The sequence below is a fragment of the Carlito syrichta genome, unplaced genomic scaffold (genome assembly GCF_000164805.1).
Source record: "Carlito syrichta isolate Samal-C Ts95f unplaced genomic scaffold, Tarsius_syrichta-2.0.1 Scaffold309276, whole genome shotgun sequence".
Taxonomy (NCBI): domain Eukaryota; kingdom Metazoa; phylum Chordata; class Mammalia; order Primates; family Tarsiidae; genus Carlito; species Carlito syrichta.
Window position 1 is genome coordinate 1,916,592 of NW_007253372.1, and position 13,285 is coordinate 1,929,876.

A 13,285-nucleotide genomic window follows, 5' to 3' on the forward strand; every position below is an offset into this window, starting at 1 on the left:
AGTGGTTAATGTTCCCCTAGGTATATTCCCAGAAGAAAGACTGCTGGATTACAGGAAAGCTCAATTTTTAGTTCCTTTAATAGACTGGTGAGTATCTTAGTCTATTTTGGCCGCTATGACAAAATACTGTAGACTGGGTGGCTTGTAAACAACAGAAGATTATTTCTTACAATTCTAGAGTCTGGGAAATCCAAGGTCAAGGGACCCAGCAGATTTGGTGTCCAATAAGGGTGGTTTCCTGCTTCCTGGACAGCACCTTCCTCCTCACATGATGGAAGGGACGATGGGTTCTCTCATGATGGAAGGGACGATGGGTTCTCTCCTTGGGCTCTATTATAAGAGCACTAATCCCATTCCTGAGGGCTCTGCCCTCATGATCTAATCATCTTCTAATGCTGTCACCTTGGGGTTTAGGATTTTTTTTTTTTTACTTTAAAGATGTGGGGTGCAAGTTGGGATTAGTTAGGTAAGTGGTCTACGTGCAGGTAAAGTTTGGACAACTTTATTAAAGAGGAATTTAGAAGCCATGAAATTAATCCATTTCAAGGGTACAATTCAATGATTTTTTTGTAAATTTTTTTTTTGGTACCAGGTTGTGCAACCATCACTGCAATGCAGCTTGAGAATACTTTTAATCACCCAGTAAGATCTCTTATGCCCAATCAGTTAATTGCCATTTTCAACCCCAACTTCCCCTGGTTTAGAATCAGGTACCCTTAGTGATTTATTGTAGAGATGAGGTCTCACCAAGTTGCCCAGGCGGGTCTCAAGCCCACGGGCTCAGGCAAGGTACCACATTTTAAAAATCTAGTCCACTTTTGATAGGCAGCAGGGTTGGTTCCATGTTTTTGCTATTGTGATTAGTGCTGCAATAAACATGCGTGTGCAGGTATCTTGAGGCTTAAGATTTCAACATAGACAATTAGAGGGGATACACACTTTCAGACCACAGCAGCAAGAAGTGCAGTCCCCAGAACACAGCTGTTGGGGTTACCACCCGTCTGCCTATTTCCTGCTGAAAGACCTTGGGCCTGTCTTTGCCAGATTGGGGAAAGGATAGCACATGCCTCCTCGGGTTGTGTGAGGTCATTCATATACAGAGTGCTTACAGCAGGCAACACAGGGTCAACACTTGGCAAGACAATTCACCATCTATCTTCTCCCCGGAGGTCAGCTTGATGAGGGCAGGACATTTTCTGTCTGTCCCTCGAGCCTCTGGAATATGAATGGATGCAGAGCATGGCTACATGTTTGTCATCTACCAGCCTCACTCCTCATCACTGGCCTGACCACCCTGACAATCCAGCCTCTGCCCTTTATAAGACCCCGCCCCCCAGCTTTTCAGCCTTTCCTTAACCCCCCATCAAGCCTTTGTAACTCCTTCTGGGCATTCGCGATGTGGCCTGCCCTGGGGTGCCCCAGGAGGCTGGTAAAACTGACAAACATTGAGAGATGAATGCCAGGCTTCCTTAGTCGAAATCTATCCTTTTTTTTTTGAGTCTGGGTCTTGCTCTATTGACCTGGCTGGAGTGCAGTGGCATGATCACAGCTCACCACAGCCTCTTGGGTTCAGGTGATTCTTCCGCCTGAGCCTTCCAAGTGGCTGGAACTACAGCCTGGCTACTTTTTTTGTAGTGACAAGATCTTACTATGTTGCCCAGACTGGTCTTGAACTCCTGGGCTCAAGAAATTCTTGTCTCTGCCTCCCAAAGTGCTGGGATTCCAGGTATGAGCTACCATGGCTGGCTGAAATCTGTTCTTTCCCAACTAGTAGTATCATTTGTGTGTAGCTGCTTAAGCTTTACTGAGAGTATTAAAAAACATGATTCATCAGAAAATTTTACAATATTCCAGGTGTGTATATATTAAGCGTCATCTATGTAACTTTATCTTACTAAGGCAACAAATGCTTGGTGGCATGTTGCAAGGGCTCGTGATAAGGCACTGAGGCCATCTGTGCAACTTGTACAACTTCTTTTCTCAAAGCAACATTCTTCAAGTAACTAAAAATAGAACTGCCATATGATCCAGCAATTCTACTACTGGGTGTCTATCCAAAAGAAGAGAAATCCATAGATCGAAGAGATATGTGTTCCCATGTTTACCGCAGCACCACTCACAATAGCCAAAATACGGAAGCAGCCCAAATGCCCATCAATGGAGGAATGGATTATGAAAATGTGGTGCACATACACGATGGGATATTATTCAGCCATAAAAAAGAATGAAATTTTGTCATTTGCAGGAACATAGATGGAATGGGAGGTCATTATGGTAAGTGAAATAAGCCAAGCACAGAAAGACCAAAATCGCGTGTCTTCACTCATGTGTAGGAGCTGGAAAGGTGGAACTCATGAAGACAGAGAGTAGACTGGTGGTTACTGGAGATTGGGCAGGTGCAAGGGGATGGGACATTAAGAAAAGCCTATTAATGGGTACAAAGATATGGTATGATAGAAGAAATAAGACCTAGTGTTTGGTAGATCAGCGGGGTGACTTAGTTTACAATAATCTATTGTACATTTCAAAATAGCTAGAATAATCAAATATGTCTCACATAATGACACATATTTAAGGTGATGAATATCCCAAGTACACTAATTAGATCTTTACAAATTATTTGAATGCTAAATTCATATGTAATTATCACATGTACCCTGAACTATGTATTCCTATTATGCATCAATTAAAAAATTTTTAAAAAAATAGATCAACATAAAAGCCAAAGGGCAGGACACAGGACAAAGAAAGGTGGCACCAAATAGACTCCTTGAGAGTTTTATTTCTAATGTTTAATGTCAAAAAAAAAAGAAAGAAAAAAGATACCTTTGGTTGGCAGATCAGGTGTCTCTCAAAAATCTAGATAGAAAAATTAGAGTGTAAAAGAGAATTCTTTTTTTGAGGCCAATTTTATGTTAGGCACTTATAAATGTGTGACTGTTAAGCCTTACCATCCCGTTACTAAATGGCAGAGTTGGAATTTGAACCCAGGCCTGATTGACTCCTCCTAAAACTCAGACCCTACACACTACCTTCTGCTGTGAAGTTGAAGACCTCAGTGAGAGAGTATGGTTGGATTCTGAACAACCTGGAAAATGCTCTGGACTGAGTGGGTGCAGCTCAGTTATCTGCACTTCACAGGTCCCAGCTAGTTTAGGAAAAAGGCTGCATTTGACTTAACTGTGCAAATGTATTTTTTATTTTTCCTGCCATGCTGGTCAGTTGTTAGCTAGTGTCAGCATCTCTCTGGGCAGATGGTGACAATAGAGTCTTGGCGTGTTATCACTCGCTAGTGGTATACTGTTTCCACAGGAGTGATAATGATTCAATGTTCACTGACAGTTGTATTATGTACAGTACTTGAACAGTAATAGATGATACGATTCTAGAAGAGAAAAACCAAACTATGTAGTCACCTTCCAGTTGTGCTTGGTAGGCAGTGATATGCTTGATAAAAACGGTGTGTCTAATTTTTGACAACTTGAAAAGTACAGAAAGAGGGAGCTCAAAGAAACAAACACACACACACACACACACACACACACTTGGAAAACACGACTTACTTGGAAAAGTACAAGTTACCAGAATAATAGTAAGCTATTTTCTATAAGGTTAAGATACTTCATACAAAATGATTATTTTCATATCTTATAAAGCAAGTCAAAGAAAAAACTTTTTATAAGTTAGATCGGCATTTCCCAAATGGATACCCAAAAGGAACACTTTCATGAGACATGAAAATATATGCCTGGAAAAAAAATTTTAGGGACACAAGTTTGAGGGTTTATGAATCTTCTTAAAGATTCTAGGGGATGGGAGACATAGACTGAAGCTTTTTTTTTTTTAAAGTATGATTACTTCTCTTACCAGGACCAATATAAGGAAGAAATGTTTAAATTTCTCATTGTAAGATAAGCTTGCATAAATGCATCAGTTTGGATAATTTACTCATGTGGTCTTTCATATCCGAGGAACTCCTGATTTCCAAGAACACTTTGTAACCAGATCAAAAGACTGATAGACAAATAGGTGAAGAATCTGAATTTCCCAGTCCACTGATTTTTATAAGAAGGCGTCCAAACCAAAAGAGCTCCAGAGCAGATGGTCACCTGAGTGACTAACGTTGATGACAGCGGCCCCCTCTAGCAACGTCATCACCCTCATCACCCAGAAACACAGGGGCTGGAGTGGGCGAACTCAATTTCTCAGTGCTAACCTTCTATGACTTAACTGTTTTGAAACCAACTTGCTGCGGGTGAATGCTTTATTCCCATAGAAAACTGTCTCATGACACAAAGGTACCAGAAATAAAGCCTTCCATTCTTAAATAACATTTATTATTGTGGCAAAGAAGTCTTTTTCATGAGAACATCTCTTACATTTATTTAAAGATATATAGGTTATGGTTATAGAAGCAGATTTCACTGAGGTGTTATCATATGAAGTACCCGACTACGACCCTTAATTCCGCAATCTAATATTCGCAATGTGTTGCTATTTAGCTATTTCTCCAAACATGCCTTTAAAAAAAAAAAAAAATCAACAAAAAACCCCCAACAAACATGTGCTTGGACAGGGTGGTAAAAGAAACACACCAAGGGCTTGCTAAAAAGGAGAAGCCTAAAAAAGGTAAAATGCCCCCAGCAGTTCTGTTCAGCTGGAGTCTGAGTGCAGGCAGTGTTCCCGTGGGATGCGCCGTGCCTGGTGGTTTCTCGGTGGGAAAGCCCTTGAGGTTTTCTGTCGCTGTCGGGAGGCAGTGGGAAGCCCCATTTACGGAATCCAGTCGATGCTCAGGCATCGCGCTATGAACGCAAACATATCTGAGACTTCTTCTATCACTTTGGCTGTGGGCTTGCCTGCCCCGTGGCCCGCCTTGGTGTCCACGTGAATGAGCAGGGGGTTGCTTTGCTTCCCACTGCGGCCCACGATGTACTGAAGGGTGGCAATAAACTTCAGGGAGTGGAGCGGGACCACGCGATCATCGTGGTCGGCCGTGAGGAGCAGCATGGACGGGTACTGGACATCATCTGGCTCTGGTAGCTTCACGTTGTGCAGTGGAGAATATCTGGAAGGTAAAGGAGCTGTTGTGAGGCTGGACAGGAAAAGCAGACTGGTTGGGTGGGATAATCAAAGGAGGGCTGGTGTGGCCCAAGGACTGTGGAGCTTACTAGCCGGACTCAACCAGCAATGAGGGCCGCAGCCAATCAGTACACGAGTGACCACCACACATGATGCTTGAGGTCACTTGGGTTATGGACTGATGAGAGCTCTGGGACACTGAGGAGTTGTGTCATTTATCTGGCTCCAACTTTGGGGGACTGTGTTAGAAAGTAGCTCACTGGCTGGGTGTGGTGGCTTATGCCTATAATCCTAACATTTTGGGAGGTTGAGGTGAGAGGATTGCTTGATCCCAGGAATTCAAGACAAGCCTGGGCAGCAGGTGAGACTTCATCTCTAATAAAAAAAAAATTAGCTAGGTGTGCTGGCATGTGCCTGTAGGCCCAGCTACTTGGAAGGCTGAGATGGAAGGATGGCCTGAGCCCAGGAATTGAGGCTGTGGTGAGTTGTGATCATGCTACACCCCAGCTTGGGCAATGGAGTGAAACTCTGATGCAAAAAAAAAAAAAAAAAGTAATTCACAGGGCTGTAACTATTATATTATAACCCGAACTACATGCCACTTACGGCCTTGAGGTGAGTATTTCATTATCTCCAGGCCTTTTTGCTGCTACATAGTAGACTAATGATTGCCTTTGTAAAACATGGAGTGTGGATTATGATAAGTGCAAATCTTTCCTTCATGGAAGAACTTGAATTCCAGTCTACAGCAGCTTTCTGCCTCTTTAAAATCTATAGCAGCTTTATTCTAGGTTCAGTTTTGAAATCTTAGCAAGAGCCCATGTCACCTCTGGGTAAACCAAGAGACCTGAGACAGGCTGCTGACTATCCGCAGGAAGAAGCTGCCTTTGGCCAATGCAGAGAAAGTCAGTGGAGGAAGCACTTTTTGAAGTTCAAGGTAAGTTAACAAAAAGGGTTTTGAGGGTAAAGTAATGCTGAATTTATTAAACAGTACTTGGTAACAGTTGTAGAGAAATACATGAATATTTTTTCTTTACAGTTCCCAGTATATGGGTGTCATGTTTGAAAAAGTGTTTAATATTAGTGAATATAGTGAATTGCTTTATAGTAGAGTTTTGTTCTGAAGGATAAACAGTGAAAACAGTAAAAATCCTGCTCAGTTAGCCAGGGTGTTTGAAAGGCTAAAACATTCTGGGACTTGGTTTCTCAACAGGTAATGACAGGAAATGCCAGCCTTTCAGGATGTTTTCCGCTCAACCCCTGTCTTCCACATAAAGACGGGGAAACACGTTTGGAAAAAGCTGCCAATGAACAATGCTCCCCTTTGGAGACTCACATGCAACATGTATACATTAAAGATTCTGAGAAGTTCCATAGGAAAAAAGAAATCTGTTAGGCTTTATTTATCCCAGACATTCCCAAACTTGGAAATCCAGCTCTTGTCTGGGGGAACACCTTTAAATATTCTGAATGGTGCTCCATGGGACATGGTGGGTGGGTAGGTGGGCTTGAGAGACTCCCTGTGAGGTCCTTTCTAGCTCTTGTGTGAGCTGAGTTCCACATGCTTCTTACTAGCAGCTGGTAAGAGGAAATAGTCCTGGGAGAGCAAGATTTAAAAACTGATGTAGGAAGACGACAGGAAAAAGATTTAGAATTGTTTTTGGCTTTTAAACTAATTTTGAAGTATGAAGTTTCATCTAATATTTTGTTGCCTTCCATATACAATGAACTCAGTATTTTCAAGTAATTTTAAATAGGACTTATTTCCCTAGGTACATATTTTCTCTAAGTTAATTAGAATGATAGCTTCTTCAAATATATAGCTTTTACCAGCAGGTGTCAATGAGGCTATTTGTACAGTTAACAGTAATAGCTTTCTGAGTGAACTTTTCCCCCCTTAGAGAATAGAATTTAGTAGCTTGAAAGCATTCGATTTTTAAAAATTCAGTCATTTCAAAGTGGAGAGTCAGCCAAAAAAAAAAAAAGCAAATAAAAGAAAAGGCTTGAGAAATTAAAGTTATTTTATCAAAGTATACAGTTTACTGAGAAGACTGGAAAAGGGAAACAGGCTTCTCGTTCAGTGTGGACTATTCCTCAACACTGCTGATCAATAACTCAACAGTCTTACATGTGGTAAGCGAAAGGCCAAAAAGAGGACTTAAATGCCTCATATTTACTTGCTGTTATCACCAGTGGTGGATGGAAGTTGTACAATATTTCAACAAGGCAACGTGCAGTTTCAAATAAATGTAGTTATAGTAAGAGCACAAAATAAGTTTAATTGTACTTGCGTATCTTCTTTTTTTTTTTAAATTTCCTTGTTTCTTGATTTAGAGAAGGAAATCCCATATATTGATGTAAGGTATAATACCTTTTGGTATTAGTTTGATTAATGCAGTAACAAGTCATCACAAATTTAGCAGCTTAAAGCAACGCAGACTCATCTCTCAGTTCTGTAGGTCAGCAGTCTGAGTTGGCTCAGCTGGGCTCATGTGGGCAAACTCGGGTTGTTGGCAGAATTCAGTTTAATGTAGCTATAGGATTGAGTTCCCTGTATCTCTGATGGCTCTTGGATGGAGCTGATCTCAGGGTCTAGGGATCCCCCTTCACCCATCTTCAGTGCCAGCAATGGCAGGTCAAGGCTTTCACATCCTTCCAATTTCTCTGGCTTCCCTTTCAGCTGCTTCCCTGACTCAGACCAGAGAATGTGCTCAGCCTTTAAGGGTGTATGTGATTAGACTGTGGCCACTCAGATAATCCAAAGTAATCTCCTTAATTATCTTAATTTCATCTGGAAAGTCCCTTCACAGCAGTACCTAGATTTGTGTTTGACCAAGTAACCAGGGTAGGAATCTTGGCGGGCCATCTTTAGAACTCTGCCTACCATATCTTTGTAGTTTAATTTTGTTAAAGACCAGATTAAAACAAGGATGACAAGAAGGTATTCCCATTTCTTCTCCTACTTTTGAGGAATTTTTATGTAAATATAAGATACCGAAGGGGACAAAGTGTCAAACACTAATTCTGCTGAGTGACTGTGTTCAATATTATGATATCAAGTTAGTAACATACATATGTCAATATGAGCTAACGCCTTACTTGATAAGCCATTCAAAGTGTTGCTTGTTGTCTGAGCACCCATAATCGGTGGTCCAGGCATGACCGATGGTGTATTTATGGAACTTCAGCATGTCCATTACGCCAACTTGGGCAATCACACAGCCAAAGAGGTCAGGACGCTGATTTGTACAAGCAGCTAAAAACCAAGGGAGAAAGAAAAGGGAGGCAGCCTATCATTAAACATCCAAATAAACAAAGCAATACTTAAATGTTTCCAGAACCCCAGTTGCCTTTATCTTTAGAGCCCAGGAAGAGATCATCAGAGACATCTATATTTTATCTTCATGGGAAAAACATACATACATTTTTAGACAGTGTTACATTGGGAGTAAAGAGTAAGAACAAGAATTCAGGTATAGACATGACTCGGTGTGTTTTCAAAGACAAGGACAAATGAATGAATGTCCTACCTCTGATCCATACTCCCTGTACAATGTCACATATGTTTTTTAGGCTGAGTCTGTATGTGCTATTCTATATATGTACAATGGCCCCTCATATCCTTGCTTTTGTCTTTTTAAAGAATTTTTAATTACTTTTAAAATGTGGGGTACAAATAAGGGTTAGGTACATACGTGGTCATCATAAAGGTAAAGTGTGGAAAGTGTGGGTATCCTTATTGATGTTGCCCTCATATTCTAATGATATCGGATGTGGTACCTAGCAAGCCAAGTTCAGGACCATCAAAAATGTTTTCTTTTTTTGTTTTATTTTCTTAGCCAGAGTCTCAGTCTGTCACCCAGGCTGGAGTGCAGTGGCACACTCACAGCCACAGCAGCCTCAATTTGCTGGGCTCAGGTGTTCCTTCTGCCTCAGTCTTCCAAATAGTGGGAACTACAGGCACACGCCACCATGACTGGCTAATTTTTTGGTTTATTGTAGAGATGAGGTCTCGCCAAGTTGCCCAGGCTGGTCTTGAACCTCTGGACTCAGACAACCCTCTTGCCTCCACCTCCCAAAGTACTGGGATTACAGGCGTGAGCCACCATGCCCAGCCCATAAATATTTATTATAATGTGAAGTGCTATTGAGAGAGAGAAAGGGAAAATTTCATTAACTACCCAAATTAGGAAAAGCTACCAAGAAGTAGTGCCACATGGGAGTTTTAAGAGCAGAATCCAAAAATCACAAAATTGGGTTCAAGTGCAAGCATCACTACTTTCCAGTTGTGACACTGGGCCAGCTACTTAACCTCAGTGTCCAACACTGTCCTTTATAAAATGGGGACAATAATAATACCCAGCCCACAAGGCTGCATGTTCACCAAGGACCGGGCACTAGGTGCTCAGCAAGTGTGAACTATTAATGTGACCTACGATTATTGACTTTGTCGTGACTATTAGTCTGGTCTATCATGATTTCTCTTTGTACCCCAGGGCATTTAGCATTGCACAGCTTAGATATCCAACAAAGGGTTACTAAGGATCGCATCTCACAAGTGCTGACTAACATCATCAGAGCAGTGGTCAGATGCATTTCTGTGTAAGCTGGACTCTAGGAGCCTATTTGTGGAGAGAGGAAGACTCACAGTCCAGCCCACAGTGTGGTGGGGAGAAGGGTTAGGGCAGGGGGTGGGACAGCGTTTCATGCTGTCATGAGTGAAATTGGTATGATGAGCCGGGCTCGGTGGCTCAGCCTGTAATCCCGCACCTTTGGGAGGCTGAGGTGAGTGGATTGCCTGAGCCCGCGGGTTCGAGACCCACCTGGGCAGCGAGACCTCATCTCTACTATAAATCAAAAAATCAGCCGGGCATGGTAGCGCGTGCCTGTAATTCCGGCTATTCGGAAGGCTGAGGCAGAAGGATCGCCGGAGCCCAGCAGGTCAAGGCTGTGGTGGCCGGGAGTGGCCACTGCACTCTAGTCTGGGTGACAGAGTGAGACTCCACCTCAAAAAAAAAAAAAAAAAGAATTGGTATGATGTGGGTTCAGCTATCTCTTTGTCATTGATCAGATGCCCACATATGGGGGGGGGCAAAAAACACCAGAATTATTTTTTGGAGGGCAGGCCCCTTGTAGTACAGGCTTCCCCCGCTAGGTAAGTGTTCTAGGAACCCATGGGCATCAGTGCACCAGCTAGTGTTATAAGAGACTGCGTTTGGATTCATTGAATTTTTTTTGGAGAGTCTTTCAATGCATTTGCCCATTTCATGATGGGTGATTTACATGAACAATTTGCCCACACAGTGCTGTGTTCACCAGTTTTTGACCCAAAACAACATGACCCCTGTGTCCCACGCTCCCTATTCGCCTGCTCTCGCCCTGAGTAACTTCCCCAATGAAAAGAGTCCACAAAGGGAAACATTTTACCAATGTGGAAGAGGTGAGACAAAACATGGCAGAAACACTAAAAGGCATCAAAATTGATGAGTTCAAAACTGTTTTGAGTGGTGGAAAAAGTGTCTCCATAGATGTATTGCATCAGATGGAGAGTACTTGAAAGTTTAAACATGTGAGAATAAATACACATGTTTTATAAATAAATTCTGGGCTTTTTGGGTCTCCACCTCATACAAATGGGTTTTGCTCTCTGTCCCACTGCTCCCATCAACAAAGTAAATCAAGAGCTGCTTACAGACAGCATTTCTGAAAACCCAAGGGCATTAACAAGTACAATGAACAGACTCTGGTTCTTACCCACTAAGAGGCCTCCGTTTGAGCCTCCGTTAATTGTCAGCCTCTTGGGAGATGTGTAACCTTCCTTAATCAGATATTCAGCAGCACACTGAAAGTCATCAAAGCAGTTCTGCTTGTTGGCCAAGATACCACCTGCAATGTGCCAATGCGAAAGACAGTCAATTACTGAAACAAAAAATAAGTTTAACCTGTATAGGGAATTCAAGTGATTAGACTTAGTGTTAATTACTGGTTAACTTAGACAACAACAATGGGCTAATAACTACATTTAAAGCAATACCTCAGCCAGCCACAGGGCCTCACGCCCGTAATCCCAGTGACCGGAGAGACTGAGGTAAGAAGATTGCTTGAGGCCTCGAAGTTTGAGTTCAGCCTGGGCAATATAGCAAGACCCTGTCTCTTAAAAAAATAACTCTATTTAAATCTTTATGCACTGGAAATCTATCGTCAGTACCATAATTGCTAATCCATATGGTGGATCTACATTTTTCTAAAAGCCCCTTGAACTTGAACGGGAAATGCTCCAAAGTGAACAGATGATCTGTTATGTGGGAGAAGCATGATGATGAAAGCATGAAATCAGAAGAAACTTGTATTTTTTTTTTTTGAGTCAGAGTCTCACTCTGTCACCCAGGCTGGAGTGCAGTGGCACGCTCATGGTCACTGCAGCCTCAACCTGCTGGGCTCAGGTGATTCTTCCACTTCAGCCTTACAAGTAGCTGGAACCACAGGCAAGCACTACCACACCTGGCTAATTTTTTGATTTCTTGTAGAGATGAGGTTTCAACCAAGTTGCCCAGGCTGGTCTCGAACCCCTGGGCTCAGGCAGTCTTCTCACCTCCACTTCCCGAAGTGCTGGGATTACAGCTTGTGAGCCACAGTGCCCAGCTAGAACCTGTATTTTGGAAAGCTGAAAAAATGCAGCAAGATCCCCACTGGTGTTCAGTCCTCCCAGCACAGGACCCCGAGCTGGTGCTGCTCGTGTGCCCTCTCCCTCTGAAGATAGAAGCACTCTGCAGACGTGCACTTCCCACCTGCCTCTTTGCAGGAGACTGGAATGAGGAAGGAATGGAGAGAAGCACATTCCAATTCTGCCCTTGGTTATTCACGTAAAGACTCAGTAGGATTGGGTGGTGAGGTTAGTGCTACAGCAAAGTACCACACTATATTTTCTCAAACGAGAATGAAAGATCTGGAACTCCCCCCACAGAGAACCTGGCCTTCACTTGTAAATCATCCCAACGTACTAAACCACACAAAGAAATTACATAAAGAGAGAAACATCTACAAGCCCTTGAAAAGTCTGTAAGCAAAGGCCAAAAGCCAAAAGCATGTCCTCAAAGGAACAGATGTCTGAAATAACTGCTCCTGAAGTGAACAAAGAGCAGAACAGATCTAATCAGATACTTGAGGTTAACCACTTCTGCTGAAATTCAATTAAAGAGAAAGCAGTGCTACTGAAGACATGTTTTCATATCAAAACAAATATTAGGATTTTAACAAGAATTACCAATGAATTTAGAATAGTTAGGGTTACTTAGTTTACAGGAATAAAATTATTTTGGGTATATGACTACATTTTTGAAAGAGTATTATATTTTACACTCAACTAACAGAATGGAATTCAGATTTATCAGCGTTCTGGATACTAGGTTGTAACGGAAAAAGGTCCATTTCTGGTCCTTCCACTGCCTAAATTTTGAGAAAGTTTATGAATCTGTCTACATGAATCCTTAGCCCACCAACTCTCAAGACTTTGGACACTAAATTGGATCTAATGAATACAAAGAGAAAAGTAGAGGCCACTGGGACGACGGGTACTCTTCCCTATTAGAGTATAGTGGATGCCTGATGACAGAGGGGTTTTCTGGAGGAGTATCCAGTTCTTTCAAGAGAGGGTCACGGGATCAGGGTGCATGCATGTGGCCATGTGTTTGAGTGCGTCAAACTGCATAGACTTTAAATGGGAAGGAAATCAGGTAATTCAAGGGGTTCAGACTCAGCATACGAACTAGAGATGTAAATTAAACATATGGCATACAGAAATTTTATTTTCCTTCTGTCAGTCATCTTTTAGTATCATAATTTCACTGTATGATTTTCACGTAATTAAATGCTACTATCAGATCAAAATTATACAGTGAATTTTATGCAGTTTTAGAAACACTGACAAATGATAGTCTCTGGGGATGACACCTGGCAACAGACAACCCAGAGGGCAGGCAGGCCAGGAGCACTCACTCTTGCTAAGGGGCACCCCAAGTACTCTGGAGTCGGTTGGCCCTTCGGCTATGTGCCGCCTGTCCAGGGGTCTGGCCTGGGCCTTTCCTGAAGCTTGACACCTAATGGGTACTTACTAAAGTCTTTTTATAGGTCTACCCTCATCTTTGCTGATTTGATTTGATGCAGGAAACCAGAGTGTTAGGCCCTGGGTTTGGGAGAGTGGAGAAGA

The 13,285-nt window shown here is 42.3% G+C and overlaps 1 protein-coding gene across 1 annotated transcript in view; it reads right to left on the reverse strand.

Annotated features, from left to right (window-relative positions):
* Positions 1 to 4,308: 4,308 nt before the first annotated feature.
* The window catches only part of PREP (prolyl endopeptidase), a 139,321-nt gene continuing 130,344 nt past the window's right edge, over positions 4,309 to 13,285 (reverse strand). Inside the window, exons 14-16 of the mRNA XM_008067059.2 lie at positions 10,834 to 10,965; positions 8,179 to 8,335; positions 4,309 to 5,065 (exon numbers count right to left, since the gene is read on the reverse strand). Coding sequence (XP_008065250.2) covers positions 4,771 to 5,065; positions 8,179 to 8,335; positions 10,834 to 10,965 — 584 coding nt within the window. The 3' untranslated portion in view covers positions 4,309 to 4,770. The remainder of the gene's footprint in view (positions 5,066 to 8,178; positions 8,336 to 10,833; positions 10,966 to 13,285) is intronic.